Source organism: Bos javanicus, chromosome 4 (assembly GCF_032452875.1).
Source record: "Bos javanicus breed banteng chromosome 4, ARS-OSU_banteng_1.0, whole genome shotgun sequence".
NCBI lineage: Eukaryota > Metazoa > Chordata > Mammalia > Artiodactyla > Bovidae > Bos > Bos javanicus.
Genome location: NC_083871.1, coordinates 13,925,290 through 13,947,395, shown reverse-complemented (window position 1 = coordinate 13,947,395; position 22,106 = coordinate 13,925,290). Strand labels below are relative to the sequence as shown.

General features: G+C 42.0%; 1 protein-coding gene across 7 annotated transcripts in view; it reads right to left on the bottom strand.

The window, feature by feature from the left end:
* Window positions 1-22,106, bottom strand: part of DYNC1I1 (dynein cytoplasmic 1 intermediate chain 1) — a 379,184-nt gene that overhangs the window by 71,451 nt on the left and 285,627 nt on the right. For all 7 annotated transcript variants that reach the window (XM_061413501.1, XM_061413502.1, XM_061413499.1 and 4 more), the window contains 4 exons: window positions 16,612-16,758; window positions 12,104-12,217; window positions 9,501-9,634; window positions 4,889-5,033 (listed from right to left, as the gene is read on the bottom strand). In XM_061413501.1, coding sequence (XP_061269485.1) covers window positions 4,889-5,033; window positions 9,501-9,634; window positions 12,104-12,217; window positions 16,612-16,758 — 540 coding nt within the window. The remainder of the gene's footprint in view (window positions 1-4,888; window positions 5,034-9,500; window positions 9,635-12,103; window positions 12,218-16,611; window positions 16,759-22,106) is intronic.

Below are 22,106 nucleotides of genomic sequence, written 5' to 3'. Positions count from 1 at the left end.
TGCACTGATCGCTGAAGAAGGCTTTCTTATCTCTTCTTGCTAATCTTTGGAGCTCTGCATGCAGATGCTTATATCTTTCCTTTGCTCCTTTGCTTTTCGCTTCTCTTCTTTTCACAGCTGTTTGTAAGGCCTCCCCAGACAGCCATTTTGCCTTTTTGCATTTCTTTTCCATGGGGATGGTCTTGATCTCTGTCTCCTGTACAATGTCGTGAACCTCATTCCATAGTTCATCAGGCACTCTATCTATCAGATCTAGGCCCTTAAATCTATTTCTCACTTCCATTGTATAATCATAAGGGATTTGATTTAGGTCATACCTGAATGGTCTAATGGTTTTCCCTACTTTCTTCAATTTAAATCTGAATTTGGCAACAAGGAGTTCATGATCTGAGCCACAGTCAGCTCCTGGTCTTCTTTTTGCTGACTGTATAGAGCTTCTACTATACTACAAAGCCACAGTCATCAAAACAGTATGAAATTGGTACAAAAACAGAAATATAGATCAATGGAACAAGACAGAAAGCCTAGGGATAAACCCATGCACCTATGGGCACCTTATCTTTGACAAAGGAGGCAAGAATATACAATGGAGAAAAGGTAGTTTCTTCAATAAGTGTTGCTGAATAAAGTTGACTACATGTCCACTACATGTAAAAGAATGAAATTAGAACATCCTTTAATACCATACACAAAATAAGCTCCCCTCAGAGGAAAACATAGGCAGAACACTGACATAAATCACAGCAATATCTTTTTGGATCCACCTCCAAGAGTAATGAAAATAAAACCAAAAATAAACTAGTGGGACCAAATTAAACTTAAAAGGTTTTGCACCACAAAGGAAACTATAAACAAAATCAAAAGACAATCCACAGAATGGAAGAAAATATTTGCAAATGATGCAACCAACAAGGGATTAATCCTCCAAATACATAAACAGCTCATGCAGCTCAGTATAAAAACAACCCAATCAAGAAAAGGGCTGAAGGTATAGAGAGACATGTCTCCCAAGAAGATAAACAGATGTCCCGAAAGCATATGAAAAGATGCTCAACATTGCTAACCGTTAGAGAAATGCAAATCAAAACTACAATGACATACTGCCTCATGCTAGTCAGAATGGCTATCATCAAGAAGTCTACACACAATAAATGCTGGAGAGGGTTTGGAGAAAAGGGAACTCTCCTCTACTATTGGTGAGATGTAAATTGGTACAATCATTATAAAACACAGTATAGGGGTTTCTTAAACAGCTAAAAGCAGAGTTACCATATGATCCAGCAATCCTACTTGGGCATATATTGAAACAAAACCATAATTAGAAAAGATACATACACCCCATGTTTATAAACAGCACTGTTTATAATAGGCAAGACATGGAAGCAACCTAAACATCCATCAACAGAGGAATGGATAAAGAAGATGTGGCATATATATACAACAGAATATTATTCAGCAATAAAAAAGAGTGAAATAATGCCATTTGCAGCAACATGGATGGACTTCGATATTGTTGTACTGAGTGAAGTAAGTCAGACACAGAAAGACAAATATCACGTCACTAATATGTGGAATCTAAAAAAGGAGGGGGGTAAAATGAATTTTTTACAGAACAGAAGTAGAGTCACAGATGTAGAACACAAACTTACAGTTATCAGGGCATAAGTAGGGGAGGGATAAATTGGGAGATTGGGATTTGCATATATATATGTCACATTATATCTGTATTACATATATATGTAATGTTACATATGTAATATAGATATAAATACACTACTACTACAACTACTATATATAAATTAGATAATAATAAGAATCTACTGTTCAGCACAGGGAACTATACTCAATACTCTGCAGTGATCTATATGGGAAAATAATCTAAAAAAATGTACGGCTATATGTGTATGAATTACTGATTCACTTTGCTGTACATCTGAAACTAACATAACACTGTAAATCAACTATACTCCAAAAAAATTTTTTTTAAAGATACACGTACCCTAAGGTTCACCGCAGTACTATTTACAATAGCCGAAGCATAGAAGCGACGTTAATGACCACAGACAGAAGAGTGGACAAAGAGGATGTGGTACATAATATACAATGGAATATTATTCAGTCACGACAAAGAATAATACCATTTGCAGCACACCTAGAGATTATTATACTAAGTGAAGTAATCAGACAGAAATACATGCATTATATGATATCACTCGTATGTGGAATCTAAAACAATGATACAAATGGACCTATTTACAATACAGAAACAGACTCACAGACTTCAAAACCCAGCTCATGGTTACCAAAGGGGAACAGTGGGGGAGGGATACACCAGGAGATTGGGACTGACATGCACACACACTACCGCATAGCCCAGGGAGCTCCACTCAGGATCCTATAGTAAACTATATGGGAAAACAACCTGAAAAGGAACTGAACCACTTTGCTGGACTCCTAAAATTAATGCAACATGGCAAGTCAACTATAATACAAAACAAAAATTAAATGTTAAAAACACATAAGTAAATAGTAAATGATGACAACAAACTGTTTACATGTTTCTCCACCTTGCTTTTCTCATTTAAGAAATATATTCTAAAGATCGCTTCATAAGGGTACGAGAACATCTTCATTTCTTTCTACATCTGAATTTCTACATCTGTGATTTGTTCAGTGTCCTACTGATGGACTTTTGGGTTTTTTTCCCAGTGTTCTGAGATTCAAAGTAGCCTTTCTCTATCAAGAAATCTCTCTGTGTAAGTCTTTTTCTTATTTATTGCTAGTATATCTTTGGCATTAGAATCCTACAAGTGGGAACTGCTCTATCAATGAGCAAATATGTATTCATTATTTTTAGATATTGCCAAATTCCCCTCCCTAGTGTTGTACTATTTGCATGTCCAATGACATTGTAGGAGAATGGTTTTTTCTTTCAGTCTCACCACAGAGAATGCTATCTTCTGGATTTATGTCAATCCCATGGACGAAGGAGCCTGGTGGGCTGCAGTCCATGGGGTCGCGAAGAGTCAGACACACCTGAGCAACTTCCCTTTCACTTTTCACTTTCATGCATTGGAGAAGGAAATGGCAACCCACTCCAGTGTTCTTGCCTGGAGAATCCCAGGGACGGGGGAGCCCAGTGGGCTGCCATCTATGGGGTCACACAGAGTCGGACACGACTGAAGCGACTTAGCAGCATAGTTGAAAAAAGGTTTCTCAACTTGGTTTTAGTGTGAATTTCTAAGTGTGGTTGTTTTTCACGCAATTAAGAGCCAACTCTGTCCTCTTGATATGTTCTCTTTTCATTAACATCCTGGAAGCCCCATTTGCAAACAATTTTATGTTTTCCCATTTCTTGGGTTAATTTTTAATCTCCTTTTCTACTTCCACAACTCCTATTTATTTCCTAAATATTTTCTTTCTCTGCATTGTGTTTCAGTATTTCTTTTAAGATCCACTCCTTGGACTTAATAATCATTGTTATTCTTGTTGCAATTAAGTCTGTACCTGCAGCCCCAAACTCTCCCTCTTCTTCTGTCCCAATTCTCAAACTGCGTAGTGAAGGCTGTGAACTGTGCCTCCAAGGTACCATTAAACCCAACCTGTATGTTGCCCCTTACCATCATGCCCTTCTTTGGGCATTGCTCAGCACAATGAATGCCACCCCAGATCTCCAGCTGCCCCAGTCTTAAACCTGGGCTCTTTTCTGCTGACTCTCTCTTTCTCACCTTCCTTGAATCAAATTAATTGCCAAATTCTGTGACTTTTTCCTCATAAATGATTCTTGAACCCATCTATTTTTCTCCATTTCAAATTCCCCATCTAAGCCACTGTCATTTCTTCCCTGAATTCCTGCACATTTCTTGTAGGTGAGTGGCCTTTCCTAGTTCTTCTTGATCCCAAACATGATCAGAATTACCTTTAAAAGTACAAATCAGAGGACTACCCTGGTGGCACAGTGGATAAGAATCTGCCTGCCAATCAGCTGATACTGGTTCGATCCCTCATCCAGGAAGATCCTACATGCCCTGGAGCACGTGAACCCATGAGCCACACTACTGAGCCTGCGCCCTAGGGCCCATGCGCCACAACTACTGAGCCTGCGCCCTAGGGCCCATGGGCCACAACTACTGCGCCTGCGCCCTAGGGCCCATGCGCCACACTACTGAGCCTGCGCCCTAGGGCCCATGTGCCGCAACTACTGAAGCCCACGTGCCTAGAGACTGTGCTCTGCAACAAAAGAAGACACGGAAATGAGAAGCCCATGTACCACAATGAAGAGTAGCCCCCACTCACAGCAATCAGAGAAAGCCCATGCAAAGCAATAAAGACCAGCGCAGTCATAAATAAATATTTTTTAAAAGTACACATAAGACAGTGCCATTTACTCGTTTAAAAACCATCAAAACTCAAAAAGATCCCAAAACCCGAACCTCCAAAACCAAGAAACCCGTCTCAAGTCCTGTATTTCCATAGATACAGATGTATATAACCACTGCAAAGCTCTGGATACTCAAAACTGAAGTGATAACAGGGGGTTCACCTCTGGGGGAAAGGTTAGGATCAAAGTCAATGAAGGGGATGCCATGGGAAGGCTTAGTGTTGGTGAAGAAGGACTTGTTTTATCATTATTTGCATTGTATGAATTTTTACAATGAGAGTATTCTCCAGTAACATATATTACTTATATATGTTAAACTAAATTAAATGGACTGAGAAAGTGAGCCTTAACTAGCTCGCACGCAGGTCGGGTTCACCAGAAAGTTGTATGAATTCCCAATGTCAGGTCTCCTAGAAGAGACTTCAGGCTCCCCACAATTCCTTGCAGGGGACAATGCTGTCCTCTTGCCTAGGTGTGGCCTGGGAGAGTAAATCAAGGTGTGCTCACCTTTGTAGTCCACAGTTTGACAGTCCAGTCAAATGACGATGTGACAAACAGGTGTGAGAAGTCGATTGGGCCCACTGCCATGTGGCAGTTAATTCCTGTCACCGGCCCTTGGTGGCCTTCGAAGACTTCCCCGATGCCGGCTTTGCTGTGTGAAGACCACACAAGACAAGAGTTTCAGTGACCTTCACAAATTGGTGACTGCTTTTAAGGAAAAAAAAAAAAGGTTTGTCTCTGCATGATTACTTCTCCATAATTTAACACAGACATAAACCACCAGATATGAAACTCACTGTCACAGTTATGTTGAGAGAAATAAATGCTATCCTGCTCTCAGTGATTTAAAACAACACGGAGCAATAACATCTTTTTAATCTTCAGAATTGAACACCGACTTTTATCACTTAATCCTTTTTCAGGAGTATTTCAAAGCCCATCACTGCTGATGAAGCTATTGATACTTTGATGGAACACACACACAGTCAACCATCCACATCCCCTGATACCTGTGATATGGAGGGGCAGCTGTGCCGTGCCATTTTTAGATGGGACTTGAACATCCTTAGATTTTGGTACCTGCAAGGGCTCCTGGAACCAATTCCCCATGGATTCAGACACCAGAGGACAACTATATACTCAGCTGCCAGAGCTTTCATAGTTATAATAAGATGATTCTATTCTTGTGATGACATTTGGCACAACTTCCATTTTAACTCCTTTTAGAGAAGACTTAAGACCTGGGTTTTATCCCTGGGTCGGGAAGATCCCCTGGAAAAAGAAATGGCAACTCACTCCAGTACTCTTGCTTGGAAAATTCCATGGACGGAGGAGCCTGGTAGGCTACAGCCCACGGGGTCACAAAGAGTCGGACATGACTGAGCAACTTCACTTTGGCTATAAAACTTCACATATCCTTGAGTACATGTATTTATCCTTTCAAGAAAATGTTTTTTCTTTAAAGTTTATTATTATTATTATTTTGATGTGGGCCATTTTTAAAGTGTTTACTGAATTGGTTACAATGCTGCTTCTGTTTTTTTCTGTTTTGGTTTTTTGGTCACCAGGCATTTGAGAACCTAGCTCCCCTACCGGGGATCAAACCCACACCCCTTGCACTGGAAGACAAAGCCTTAACCACTGGACCTCCAGGGAAGTCCCTCAAGAAAATTTCTTAAATTAGGTTGATACTCCTGAAAATGTAAAACTTCGTGGAAACCATTGTTGTCATAAAAATCATAGGCAAAATAACTTAAATGTAATACAGAGGAACTTATGTTTTCACTGAAAGGAGGAGAGTAATTTACAAATCCACTAAGTGTAAACTCCGTAAGGGCTGGTGCCTTGTTTTTCTTGTTGCATAGTGTAGTAAGTGTTCAATAAACACTTGTCGAACAAAACAAAGGAAGAGACAGACAAACTCCTGCCTTTCTCCCCAAGAGAAGCTCATTTAAGAAATGGTGATCCACAGTTTGAAAGTTATCCACAGACATATGTCATTTCTTTAACTAAGCTGGGATTGTTTCCATTACCCATTTTTATACAACAGTCTGCATGTAATAACACCCAATTAGAAAATAAATCAAAATGCTGTATTTTGGTTATACAAAATAAGTATACACAGGTTATAAATATGACAAACACAGAGGGTTTGCGGCTTCTAAATATTACATCACAAAGAATGAAAATGAATTAAGTTATCAGAGCATGTGAGCTTCTGGGGCACCAGTTAATGTCAGCGTGTTGAGCAAAGTTTGAAATCACTAGCCAAATACTGTAGTGTAACAAGCACTCAAAAATTATGCCTGGTAAAACTGCCAACAGCCGTTCTACATGTGATCATTTACATTCGTTCTAGAGAACTCGAGGAACTGATCTTTGAAGTGGCCCCAGGTGAGGTTCCGCTTGCCCGTAACAGCATCCTGAAAGGGTTTATAGGGTGCAAAATGAGGACCTTATTTGATTTATGGAAGTGGATTTGCACCTTTTCCATGTTAGGTGAAAAACAGAAATTTCACACCTCTCCTCTGTAGCCCTATATGACCCACTTAAGATTACTATGAAGCCAAATGCCTGTGACTTTATAACTTTACTAAGATCTGTGTTTTATATTTCAGACGGATGGACCAATGTAAAAAGCAAGATCAAGCTTGTTGTAAAATGACGTGGTTTGTACCTTGCGTGCATGCTAAGTCGCTTCAGGCGTGTCTGATTCTTTGAGACCCTATGGACTACAGCCCGCCAGGCTCCCCTGTCCATGGGATTCTCCAGGCAAGACTACTAGAGAAGGTTGCCATTCCCTTCTCCAGGGGATCTTCCCAACCCAGGGATCGGACCTACATCTCTTATGTCATTGGCAGGCAGGTTCTTTACCGCTAGTGCCACCTGGAAAGCCCCTTAGGTCCCCTTCTTTTGAACAGTGCATCTTCTGATTGTGCTTGAAAAGGAAAAGAGCCACAGAGCAAAAACATTCATCATGAAAACACTCACATTAGAGAATTAAAAAAAAATCTGAAAAGTTATCAGTGAACATGTTCTGGAGCCCTCACAGATAACTAAGGCCCTGGGTTAAGGGAACTGAACCTGTGTCCTGTCGGTTCTAATAAATACGTAGATAAACCTGTGAGCCTTTGTTTGGTCCACTCTGCATTCTGTGCTCCTCTCCTTCCATTCACAGCGTTCCACCTGTCTTGCAGATGTTTCTGTGTTTACCTTTCCCACCATCATCAGTTTCTTGAAGACAGGAACAGGCTTAAATGATGTCTGCATGCCCAGCAACGTCTAGCAATGCCTTTTGCTGAGTAGTTGTGCAGTTAACATTTCCAAGAATGAACAACTTTATCAGATCTTTCTCTGCTTTTGGAAAACTTTGATGCATAGTTATAATGAAGGTACTAATGAAGGAGGAGAGGGCTTCCTTGGTGGCTCAGACTAGGTAAAGAGTCTACCTGCAATGTAGGATACCTGGGTTCTATCTCTGGGTCGGGAAGATCCCTTGGAGGAGGACATGGTTATCCACTCCAGTATTCTTACCTGGAGAATTCCACGGACAGAGGAGCATGGCAGGCTACAGTCCATGGGGGCACAAAGAGTCAGACACAACTGAGAGAACAACTCTATGAAATAAGACTGCTGGGCATGGAATTATAACATCTTCCTAGTCATATAACATCTTCCTAGTCATCTTTTATTCACGTGAGGAGGGAAAATACTGCTGGTTTCTGTGGGCAGCAAAGTAGGAACTTCATAATTTGTATTGTGTGAATGGGAGAGTCATACACCTGGGCCATGGATTCATTCTTCAATGAATCACAAACACATTAGAGTAAGGACTTGGAACAATTCCTGGTTCCTCATGCAATCTAAATAGCCTGAGTGCAAGAGATGCAAAATCAGTTGAATTAGAAGTTCTAAAGTGAAAGGGAAATAACGCACCAAGGTGAACACAGTGAAACTTTCAAAATATGAGTCCATTCGTTAAATCTTGTGTGTAATTTTATAATCTAGCTAAATTACCAGATTCCACTTCTTTCCTGAGATTTTCCTAGGAGCATTTGCCAGTCTCTCAATCAAGATAGAGTTTGTATCACCTATCTTCATTCTGAATCTTCATTCCACCTCGTGTATCTCATACTATTTTGGCCTCTGATTGGGAGGAAGGGCCCTAAGGCACCTCTCTATATTATGCAGTTATTTTCATTCTTTTTTCCTTATATAGATTTTTAACTCCTCACTTACTATGTTCCCAGCACCAAGCAGGAAATCACTAATGAGATGGAAATAGTTCAGGGGAAAAAAAAAAGGGCAGATGCCTGAATGGTTAAAAATGTGATGAATGCTAATGCAGAAGTGATATAAAAATAAGTAAAAAAAAAAAACAAGCCCATCTGACAGCTTGTACTTCTATCCCATTGATTCTACTTTAATTTTCTCCAAGTACTCATCTTCTCAAATCACATATTTGCTTATTAGTTTACTGTCAGTCACCCTCAGAATATAAACTCCAGGTCTGTTTTGTTCCTTACCGCATTCCTTATAAAGTGATGGTGCCTGACGTATGGTAGGTTCTCAGGAAATATCCCTTAAACGAACGAATGAGTAAAGAGGATGAAAATGCTATGGAAACATAAAGGAGGAAATGATTTCCTTCACCCAAGGAAGTCAGGAGAGGCTCGTGGAAAGACCTTTGTGCTGGCTCTTGAAGGATAAGGGTGGGGGAGATTAATCAGGCCAAGAAGAGAGAAATACCAGATGCAGCAGGAGAAACTGGATGTACAAACTCACTCACAGATCCGTAGTGGGATCAGCAATGTGGGGATGGGTGCGTGGGGGAGCCTGAAGGCTGAAGCTGGGGAAGGGCAGGCCAGGGCAGTCAAGAATCTTCTCTGATATGCTAAAAAGTTTGGGCTTTTTTCCTCCAGGCAACGTGAACCACCAAAGGCTTACAAATGGCTAATGACCAGAGCAGACGGATGCTATAAAACAGTGAAGACATGAGACTGTGATTTGCATTTCTGCAGAAATGCCTTTCTCATAATGCAAGGTGTTACAATCCAGCAAGCGATAACAGACTTTCGGAAATGAAGAACACGTCACGGGTAAGAAAACAGAAACTCACCTTCCATGACGACAGGCCGTGTAGACTGTACCCTCCTCGCTGCCAACCACGAAGTTATTGACGTCTCCCGTGGGGAAAGCCATTCCAGTAACGGCCACAGGCTTCGACTTATTGTACACCAGCTCCATGCTCTCCTACCAAAACACGGCGCGGTTACATTTCCTCTGTCAACTCCTTGCCATGCCAAAGATAGCACGGAAAAATCATTTGACTAAATCGTCTGTTTGCTTTTCACACAGCGTTACAAAAGACCCCGGCTGTGCCAGAAACCACGCTTTACTGCCCCTGACATTCAAGCTTCTGTGTATCTCTGGTTTCAGCGGCTGGATTTCATCAGCGTGTGCTGTTGCTTCTGAAGTCAGGCAGAGATGACAGGTGAGAATTTTGAAACTAATGGTGCAGAAACTAAAGATAATACTGTAATGGTTACACTTGTCAGCCCCAGGCTTTAGTAAAACACACAATACCCTTGTATTTACAAACATTTCCAAAATCAATTGTTCATGAGAATACGCATGTATTAATATCAGATGTACGGAGCACATTTGTCAAAGCAGAAGTGTGTGTCCTCCGTGGGCTAAAACCAGAGAGTTGTCACTCAGGACATAAGAACCAGATTTCAGTAGGGACTCGAATTCATGAAGGGCAGACATTGGGTGTGTAGGCTGTTAAGTCTGCAAAAAAACAATGTTTAAGTTGGTCTTTAAAATAATAATGAGGGTCTTTATTTTATCTAAAATGATTTTCAGAATCGGGAATTCCAGTGTATTGTAAAAGACATTCTGCTGAATTGAGTTTAAGGACAGTGCAGAGTAGTTAGGTGGAACTAACATTCTTGAATACTTCTGGTTATTTACGCCCAAAAGCCTGCCTGGTACACCTAAAGTAATTAAAAAAAAAAATTTTCTGAGGGACCATGTTATTATATTTGGAAGTTTAGTCTCTTTTATGCAAACAAATAAACCGAGGCATCGCGGCCATGGAGTCTATAAATCGGAAGCACATGCTAGCAGTCTGGAACACGCAGACCACGTGGTCATGTGACAGGCTCACAGTCTGCGAGACCCAGACGCGGGGAGTGTCTGAGTGAGCGGATGCTGTGACAGCAGTAACACAAACCGTGCCATTGCCAAAATTAGCAGAGGGAGGGCACAGCCTCGTGGGCACCCACTTGGGACAGAGAGGGAGCAGGGCAAATGTCTTCTGCTCCCCTGTCTGCTTGTCATCCACAGCCATACCACCGAAATGCTTCATCTCTGGCCAGAGACAGGCGTCTGCGGGCCCCCTAAAATTAATGAAAATGACCCCGCAGCTCCCCCTGTGAGGGGCTGTAACCTAAACACACACACACACACACACACATTTAATCATCAAAATGGGCAATTAAAAATTCCTAATTAGAGGGTTTACTCGTATCTGTTTGTAATCTCCAGGGCTTTTCAAAGAAAACAACATATTGCTGAGAAATTTAAGACAAAGCTGTAAAATACCCACACACAACTCCCCAAACTTGTATAAATGTTAAAGATCGGCAAAAGCAGAGGAACTTAAACGGTAAGGAACTTATGAGCTCTTCCCCCGACACTAAAATGATAAAAAGAACTTTGGTTTACTATTCTCTATATCCCTATTTTGTGGCGACTTTTGGGAGGTTCTTCTTGGTTTCCACATTTCCTTACGTCTCCTGAAATTTCCAGTATCTTCTAAACTTCTGATGGAGACATTCTAGCATTGTTAGTTCAGGAAAGGGGAAAGGAAAAATAAAATTGAGAATTATCTCCTAGTTATCTTATACAACTTTCTTGACGTTTCCGCACATTGTCAACGGCTACAACAGGAAACTCTGCTCTGTTTTTACCTGGTGGACAGCGAAGTACTTTATTCCCCCACAAAGAAAAGTGGAAAGACGTGGCTCTTTGTGTGTTTGCGTGTATGTGTGTTGTCTTCTGTGTGTGTGTGTGTGTACACACGTATGTCCTGAAAGTTGCGTTTAGTTGTCTCCCCCCATGGTCTCTTCCACTTTTGCTCCTTCGTTTGGCTCCCATTACTGTCATCAGGAGCACTTTGGAGACCTTGGAACTTTTCATTTTCAGCTTCTCGCTTGTTGAGCAAGGAATGGCAGGAGCCACCCTAACAAACATTCCAGAGGAGAAAACAGATGGCTGGACAAATTCTTCAAACACACAAGGCAGTTGTCTAGGCTACAGATGTGAGCTAGGGCTTGGATTTCTGTTTCGCAGGGATACCTTTTTCTCCAAAGCAAGCACCCATCGGGATCGCTCTGCATTTGTTTAACAATGCTGTAAGCAGGATTCCTACCGCAGCCAACTTCCATAATTACTATGCTTTGAAATGGATTATTTCATTTTCACTTGAAACTGACCTAAGGATTAACGTATTACAGTAATTACATGATGTGCGGTAAAGGAAATGGGTTTTGGCTTCCAGAGAAGGCTGCCGAAAACAGGCCCCACTCTTTCAAGTGTACCCACTGATTTGAGCTCCTATAGGATGTGAGGGTTTGGCTTTTAGGAACTCCATTCCATTAGGCAGGTATCTCTTTTAACCAGGAGGCTCTTCTGTGTAGGGGAAAACAAACCCACCTGTGGAGTGGAGAGCATGTCCAGGCTCCAAGAACACATTTTGCCATCGGTGGAGACGGTGATGAGGTTATGAGCGTTTTGGGTCCCAACAACATTTACACAGTACACGGGATGCTGCAGAAACATAAACGTGGAGGATCAGATGCTGGTCCAAGAGGAAATGCTTACATCTGAGTGTCAGACACATTACTCTGAAACAAGGATTAAAGAGTGACATAATCCTACAATAATGGAAGCCTCGGGTCACTGGCCACTTCTGATTGGAACCCGATTTCTTTTTCAAAGCTCTGGCAGCACCACGGAGTAGTGGAAATACTCAGAAAGCTTCACCTTGCTCGGTCAGAGGCAGCGGAATGGAACTGAAGCAAGCAGGAGCCAATGAGGACTGGTGGGACTAAAGAACACAGGTGAATGTGTGTGACTTAAATGAGGCTCCAGCATGGAGTTTGGCTTTTAAGCTCACCATGAGGGATGGAAACGGACAGTCCTCAGAAGGGTAGAATGATTGACTTTTGGAAGGAGTGTTACTAAATCTCAAGTTTAGTGCATCACAGCCACAGCACCAAACATTTGTTAACATTCTTTATAAAAAGTGGTTAATATTCATCAAAATATCTGGTTAAATTCATCAAAAAGAGGCTGATGCTTCTTTTGATTTGAAGGAGAGATACTGGTGGTGGAAATTATTGGCACAAGGAACCTAGATTAGGTTCTTTTTTTGCTACAACATCTAGGTTAGGATAATGATAGTTTTTTTTTGTTTGTTTTGTTTTTCCCCCAAAATATTGCTAGGGTAGGATGGAGGCTTACGTTTGGCCAGGGCCTTGAGAAAGGTCACTTAAACATCCCAGGAATCATAAGCAAGATGCTCTAACCTTTTGTCATAACTCAGGAAGGTTATTCCACTCGGTAGAGCCCTAAATGGTAAGCTCAAATCATTTGCAGCTGCACATTAAATACTAAATGGAAGGTTAGCATAAGCAGAACCTAGCGGTAATTTGGGTTAGATTTCAGGCAGCTTAGCCTTCAGTGGCCAAACCACAACTTAGCTGATGCTTCTCTGTGCAAACAGCTGACAGTCTTTCTCTTGATGAGTTACTGTCCATAAGACCTAGCCAAAAAAACGATGAAACAATCTCTAATATTGGAAAGTTGATATCATATAAAGGATGGTTCCCCAACTATTATTATCATATAAACTCCTGGTCAGAAGGAACTGTAATAACCATCAAGTGCAGCTATTCATCTGCCTCTCCCAAGATGTAGTCCAAACTCTGCTGAAACACCTTTCTTAGCCAATTTTAGCATTAATTCTTGGGTGATCCTGCCTTCTACCGATGGGAATAAAGAAAGCTCAAGGAGATATCTTTAGTGAAGCACCTTCTGACGTCATATTCATCAAGTCCAAAATAACACTAAGGGATTGTTCTTGTATTATCCCCTTCCCCCGACCCCAGTCTTGTCTTTCTCAGACTAATCATCACCAGTTCCTTCAACTGGTCTGAGTATCTGGTTTTCAATACCTTCCCCATCCTGGTCACTCTCTTCTGTTTTGCTATATTTTGTGTGAGTTCTCCTGCCAGTGAAGTTCTGAGAACGAAACACAACTGTCTGCCTATACTCTGACTCACAGGATATAGAAATATGGGAGCACTGAACTGTCACTCCTCACGTGATAAAAGAAATATGCCTGCACAAATGTCTACTAAGATTTACACCTGCTTTTTCGGAAACTGCATCACCGCATTTACCCTTGCTGGACAGAGAGTCAACCAAGTCCCTATGTGTTTTTCACACCGTCTTCCTACATAAACCTTCGAATGAATCGGCCTCAGTGGGCCTGGATAGTGGAAAGCACAGCAGAGATGTGAAGTGAAATGTTCTCCTGATCAGGTCTCTAACTATCGAGAGGACTGATTGGTTGTGGACAATGCTTCCTCCCAAGTCTCTGGTGTATGAAACTCAAGGGTGAGTCATGTGGCGTCCTGAACTCTACGTGCAAACAGATGAAAGAATGGATGAGACAGATTCTCGCTTGAAAATGGCAGACGGTAATAATGAGAATGAGAAAGCAAGCTCCAAACATCGTTACAAGCCCCCAGCCCGCCTAGTGTTTTTCAGGAAGAGTCCAGTGGGGATTTCTTTTAACCATGGAGCATCAGCACAAATCACCAGAAACCCTAAGGGGTCAGGACCCCTCAGGGTGGGTGTAGTATGAAAAGAAAGCTTCCAGAAGGAGGCATAGAGCAAATGCCCCGAGAAGGAATGTGTGTGGGAGCCCCTCCCTGGCTTTAATCAGTACTGCTGGCCTGTGCTTTCAAGAGTAATAAAGCTCAGCTTAAAAGAAAAGAGAGAGATGCAAAAAAAACCAGAACAGAAGCAGGCGCATGGGCATGCCTACTTATACACAGACAGACACACACACACACACGCATCACTCTACTCAATGCAAAGAAAAAAGCACCAGCACAGCTCATTTTTCCAGTACAGGGGCCAGATTGTTTTTATTTATTTTAGGAATAAACTTGCTGTGTGGCAGAAGGCTTTTGCTTTCATTAGGATTTCCTGTTGTCCCAAATGCATATGTGTGGTGGGTGTGAAAGGAAATTAGTTCGTAATCTGTGGTGGGCCTCTTTTTCCTTAACCACTTTTGATCCTGGTACCAATCTGCCAGGCATTAGTGGAGGTTGAAAGACAGTCACAAAATTAACCGAGCCCTTTGAGCCGTGGATTCAGCAGAACACAGCAAAAGAGAACAGAGTTGTTCTTTTCTAACAGAAGTAACTGCGTGATAACAGGGATAGTGTCAGTGTTTGATAATAGCTTTTTTGTTGTGATGATCACATCCTAAGTTGCTTGGAAAAGACAGATGAATACTTTGCAAGAGCCCTGCATTTGGATTCTCCCCAAAAGCTTCGTGCTGAATGTTCTAATAGTTGGATTTATGACTTCTTGATATTTCAGAAGGTCTGCTCACACGCACACCAGATAGGCACACGGAGCCAAGAAGTGGCTTCATGCTTCTTGAGCAAACACCTGCATCAGGCCTGTCTCCTCCTGCGTCACAATTTTCTGTTATTAGTTTGAACAAGTGGGGTAGGCAAGAGCAATTTTCTAAGATTCCCGAGAACTAGTTTCACCTGCGTGTGTCTTAGGTCCGAGTCAATCAGAATTAAGGCTGACTCGGTATTTGTCATTTCCCATCGTCGATCTTGCGAGAGAGGGAGAGTGTTCCTCTTCGTGGTCTCAGCTAAAGCAACTGGCAGTCCTTTTTCAAAGCTAGATGGTTTTAAGGCCAGCAGAGGAAACAAATGAGGCAACCACGTTAAGGAAATTGAAACAATAGTAGAGCTGTATCCATGGGCATAATTTGGGCATTTCGGAGAAAGGACATCAGTTCCCCTGAATGTCACGGTAGAAGAGATTGATGGAGACATGCCTGTCTTCTCATTCCTCCTGACAATTGCTAAACACACCTGTCATTCTCTTAAAGGAAACGACAAGAGTAGTTGTCTTACGAACACTACACTGAACCTCTTCTGCTAAATTATGGGTAATGGTTTTGAGATGTTGACTTTTAACCCTATGGATTATATTGTCACTGTAGACGTTACTGTTGAGACTTACACCATGCATTCCAGAGTTTAAAGCCATAGCACTCCCTGAATCACAAATGGAAACAGCCTGTTGGCCAAAGCCCCATATGCCATCTCTAAAGAGAAAATGCTTACTCTTCATGGTCTGTTTGAAAATACGGAGAGAGTAGGATGGAAACATATACACTACCAGTGAAACACAGATCGTGGGAATCTGCTATATGACTCAGGGAGCTCAAACCAGGGCTCTGTGACAACCTAGAGGGGCGGGATGGGGTGGGAGGAAGGAGGGAGGTTCAAGAGGCAGGGGACAGATGTATACCTGTGGCTGATGCATGCTGATGTACGACAGAAACCAACACCACACTGTGAAGCAGTTATCCTTCAGTTAAAAATAAATAACTTTTTAAAAAAAGAAAATATGGGTTTCCACCTTGTAATATACACGTGAAGAGTTTCTTTGGAAAAACAGTTCCACGTAGGCCTCTTCCTTTCTCTGTCCTTTTTTAGTTTTAAGCTATCCTCCCTGGTTGCTTTGGGGACCCCAAAAGAGACCCTTTCTGTGTGTTAAAAAAGTGAAAGTTAGTCACTCAGTCGTGTCTGACTCTTGGTGACCCCATGGACTGTAGCCCATCAGGCTCCTCTGTCCATGGGATTCTCCAGGCAGGAATACTGGAGTGGGGTGCCATCTCCTCTCCACTGTGTGTTCAAACTTGTAGATTACTAAGAGATGCCTCTAAACCCAGGGCTTCCTCCATCTACTGTTCACTCGGCTTTCCTTTCGTCAGGATGTGATCACTATAAATCAGATACTTGCAGGTTGGAGTCACTAACCACAGAAGTACCTCTGTCAGTTACGCCCTCTTTCAGGGCTCGGGTGGCTGATTGGGATGTGATGAGAACTGGACGTACCGTGTGTGCAGCCGCAGACAAGGGCGTCCGCTGGACAGGCGTCCTCCGATGACTGCGATTATCCCACAGGACGATCTGGCCCGAGTAAGTCCCCCCAACCACCAAGTTGGGGTGGAAACGCGCAAAGCAGACAGACATCACGGAGGACTGTGGAGGGAAAGTAGAGACAGATATGCTGTGAAAGGGTCTCAGGAGGCTTGTTTTATCCTGAAGAGGAAACCGCTAGTCACAGTAACTCAGAACCTCCTAGAAATCACAAAGCAACTGTTCAGCACAGAGTGAGTAGAACATCACGTAACGGACAAAGACTTTCCCGGGAGAGGTCGACCAATGTTTACTGCTTGAAGCTTGAAATCTGAAGTCCTGGCCATGTCATCAAATAGGCGTCAGACCCATCTCATGTACATCACTGCTCTGTGGTCTGTAAAGCTGGGTTTGTGGAAATTTCCCATTTATCAATACAACGACATCAGAATTAATATTAATTCTCCACTGAAGCCTTCACAAAGCAGTTCTTTACCCTGGGGGCATGTCCTCATCACTGTACAGCGTTGGCAAGCCTTTGAGGACTTTGCGACGGGGTTCTTTTTTTTTTTGGCTTAATGTAGACTTCTAGGAAGTGAACTGACCTCAGACTGATCCAACTGGTTCCTCCCCAAATTCCCTCAACTCCCATGGGTATTCTCCTGACCTTCATCCTGCCCACTTCAGACAATTCTTAATGTTATTCTTTGCCTATTTTAACAAACAGCCAAAAATGGATTTTCATCTAACTCTGCCATGGCCTGTCAGAGCATCACGAATGTGGTTTCCAAAGTGCCACAAAAGACTACTGGGCACTACATTTTATAGGAAATTACTTAGCTCAGACAGAGCCATGATACATTTGAAAATCAGACAACTTGGCTGTGCCACATTTGCTGAGAAGTCCATAAGGATTCCTGTTTTGCTTTACACGGTTGTGCTTACACACACAAGGGCTTGTTTTTAATAACTACATTTCATCCTTTCAACTAAATTCAGTGGATGATCCTGTGTAAGGAAGGCACTGTACCAGCATGATGGGAATACAAAGGGAGTCGCTGCCCTTGACAAACCTGTGCCCTAGGAAAGGGAATTAAAAAGCATGTGTGTGAGGAACATACTGCTGCCAGTGTCTCCATGTTAGTCCATGCCTTTGTATGGAGTTTAAAAAATAAAGGTGATTCTCTGCACTATGTGGTCATGTGGGCAGGTACGTGCCTTGGCAAGTGGAGAGGAAGGTGGATTTTTGTCCTCACTGTCCCTTGGGTTTGAGATGCTTATGCAGGTCACGACTTGCATACACAAGCTGCAGTCCTGAAGGCAACAGGGGCTGTGAACAGATCATACGAACATGTGTGGGGGTTTGATGGGAGTGGTGAGGAAGGCTTGTTTTAGCTAGGAGTGGGGGAAAAAAGAGGGGAGTGGAGGGGGTGGGAAAGTTAGAAAGACCTCATGAAAGGGAATGTATCACTCTTGATGTAAATATGGAACGTTCAGCAAGTAGAAAGGAAAAGCAACAGCAACCCCCGAGAGATGGGGTAATGGAGAAGACTGGAGGCACCGAGGCCGGGGAACAGCCAGCCTGGTTTGGCTTAGAAGGAGCCTGTGTGGAAGATGTGGGGAGTGGGAAATGTGGCCGAGGGGTCAGGCAAGAGAGAACCTTGAATGGAGGGTACTGTTTGAATTGTTTTCTGTGGGCAACAGTGAGAAGTCACAGCTTTCTGTCCAAAAATAAAAAATAGAAAAAGAGAGAGCGAGAAAGAGACAGAGAGGGTCAGTGGTTGTACCAGATAAGCCAGTAAAGTGAAGAAATGACTGAAAAAGAAATGATGACCTCTTTCTGACTGGGAAACTCACTGTCCATTAAAAAATATATCAGATCTACTATCAGCCTAAGGCTTAGAAAGAGTCTCAGATTCTCTTAAGTAGAAGAATGTAGACTATTTTTCAATGTCACATTTTCCCAGTTTGAATGATTTTCAGTTCCAATTTCTTGAATGCGGGTCGATGGAGAACATGCTGGTACACCAATCTGGTTTTCATAAAGTTCAAGAATAACTCTCAATAATGGTACTGAATTAAAGAAAAAGAAAATAATGCTGGTCAGCTTCTTGTTTTACACATCCCACCAAAATGATTCTTAGTTTTCAACTGATGAAATTCTTATGTTGCTTGAGCTATGTTGGAGACATTTTGTTTAAAACTTCATAAAGACTTAAAATTATCCAGGTGGTATCAACAATTGAATTTGCTAAAGCTCCAATCAATACAGATAAAGGAATGTCATTAAACTTGAAAAATCCAGAATTAAACCACTTGATTGCTTCCATGTTTCACTTAAATCCCAGCAAATACTGCTCCAAACCTTGCAGTCTGTTAAGAGACTAAACTAGGGAAAAATAAACAGTAAGGATATTTTCACAAAACAGAAACACATAGTCGGTGATCAACCAGAAGGCAACCCCACAAGATGAGAACTCTAAGTCCTACTTTTCCATCCATTAGTGTGTCCTCTCTTCATTCACTCATTCAACACACAGTGCTGTCCTAACTACATCACATTTCAAAAAAGCTGGAAATGTCACAAAAGCCACCCATCTCCAATTCAGAATACTCTTTACATCTGATAAAAAGGCAAATTATTACGAAGCAGAAACAGACTTGCAGACACAGAAAACAAACTTATGGTTACCAAAGGGGAAAGGGGTGGAGGGAGACATAAATAAGGAGTTTGGGATTAGCAGATACAAACTACTATATATAAAATAAACAACAAGCCCTACTCTACAGCCCAGGGAATGATATTCAATGTCCTGTAATACATCATAATGGAAAAGAATATGAAAGGAATAACTATACACGTGGGCTTCCCAGGTGGCTCCATGGTAAAGAATCTGCCTGCCAGGGCAGGGACAGAAGAGACGCGGGTTCAATCCCTGGGTCGGGAAGATCCCCTGGGGTAGGAAATGGCAACCCACTCCAGTTTTCTTGCCTGGAGAATCCCATGGACAGAAGAGCCTGGTGGGCTACAGCCCATGGAGTCACAAAGAGTCAGACAAGACTGATCATGCACACATACATTCAGGAGTAACTGAATCACTTGCTGTACACCAGAAACTAACACAACATTGTAAACCAATTATACTTCCGTTTTTAAAATAAGTCAAATTAACGTAAAAAAAAAGAATAACAATACCTTGGAGCATCAGAGTTCTGCCATTAGAGTCTACTTTGTTTTGCTGTAAACTAGTCTTTACAAGATTGGCTTAATAAAGGACAGAAATGGTATGGACCTAACAGAAGCAGAAGATATTAAGAAGAGGTGGCAAGAATACACAGAAAAACTGTACAAAAAAGATCTTCACGACCCAGATAATCACGATGGTGTGATCACTGACCTAGAGCTAGACATCCTGGAATGTGAAGTCAAGTGGGCCTTAGAAAGCATCACTATGAACAAAGCTAGTGGAGGTGTTGGTATTCCAGTTGAGCTATTTCAAATCCTGAAAGATGATGGTGTGAAAGTGCTGCACTCAATATGCCAGCAAATTTGGAAAACTCAGCAGTGGCCACAGGACTGGAAAAGCTGTTTTCATTCCAATCCCAAAGAAAGGCAATGCCAAAGAATGATCAAACTCCCACACAATTGCACTCATCTCACACGCTAGTAAAGTAATGCTCAAATTTTTCCAAGCCAGGCTTCAGCAATACATGAACCATGAAATTTCACATGTTCAAGCTGGTTTTAGAAAAGGCAGAGGAACCAGAGATCAAATTGCCAACATCCGCTGGATCATCAAAAAAGCAAGAGAGTTCCAGAAAAACAAGACTATGCCAAAGCCTTTGACTGTGTGGATCACAATAAATTGTGGAAAATTCTGAAAGAGATGGGAATACCAGACCACCTGATCTGCCTCTTGAGAAATTTGTATGCAGGTCAGGAAGCAACAGTTAGAACTGGACATGGAACAACAGACTGATTCCAAATAGGAAAAGGAGTTCATCAAGGCTGTATATTGTCACTCTGCTTATTTAACTTATATGCAGAGTATATCATAAAAAACCCTGGGCTGGATGAAGCACAAGCTGGAATCAAGACTGTTTGGAGAAACATCAATAACCTCAGATATGCAGATGACAACACCCTTATGGCAGAAAGTGAAGAAGAACTAAAGAGCCTCTTGACAAAAGTGAAAGAGGAGAGTGAAAAGTTGGCTTAAAGCTCAACATTCAGAAAATGAAGATCATGGCATCTGGTCCCATCACTTCATGGCAAATAGATGGCGAAACACTGGAAGTAGTGGCTGACTTTATTTTTTTGGGCTTCAAAATCAGATGGTGACTGCAGCCATGAAATTAAAAGATGCTTACTCCTTGGAAGGAAAGTTATGACCAACCTAGACAGCATATTGAAAAGCAGAGACATTACTTTGCCAACAGAGGTCCATCTAGTCAAGGCTATGGTTTTTCCTGTGGTCATGTATGGATGTGAGAGTTGGACTGTGAAGAAGGCTGAGTGCTGAAGAATTGATGCTTTTGAACTGTGGTGTTGGAGAAGACTCTTGAGAGTCCCTTGGACTGCAAGGAGATCCAACCAGTCCATTCTACAGGAGATCAGTCCTGGGTGTTCATTGGAAGGACTGATGTTGAAGCTGAAACTCCAATACTTTGGCCACCTAATGTGAAGAGCTGACTCATTGGAAAAGACCCTGATGCTGGGAAAGACTGACGGCAAGAGGAGAAGGGGACGACAGAGGATGAGATGGTTGGATGGCATCACCAACTCAATGGACACGAGCCTGAGTAGACTCCAGGAGTTGGTGATGGACAGGGAGGCCTAGCGTGCTGTGGTCCACGGGGTCACAAAGAGTTGGACACGACTGAGTGACTGAACTGAACTGAATCTATATAATACCTCCATGAGGAAAAATGAGTAGACATACTTTTCATTTTTTATTTGGAAGATTAGAAATGATAGAGTAATTATGTGATTCATCCATTTCGTTTAATTTTTAAGCTTAGTGTGTTAACTATGAAAAATATTCTATGCGTTATAGACTATGTTGCTCTTGCTTAGTTGCTCAGTTGTGTCCAACTCTTTTGCGACCCCATGGGCTGTAGTCCGCCAGGCTCCTCTCTGGCCATTGGATTTCCCAGGCAATATTGGAGTGGACTATCATTTCCTTCTCCAAGGGTCTTCCTAAATTTACTGACTGTCAGCATAAAAAGCAAAGGATGACCCAGGGATCAAACCTACATCTCCTAAAGGCAGGTTCTTTACCCCTGAGCCACCAGGGAGGCCCATTACAGATTATGTATAAATGCTAAAAGGAGATCTCCAGATTGTGCCATGTTTGACATTCATATGGAAACTCTATGGCAGTATGATCACAATTATCTGGATGTAAAGTTTAGAATTCATTCATTTCTTGAGATGTTTCAAAGTAGCCTGATGTTTGACATAATGGTAG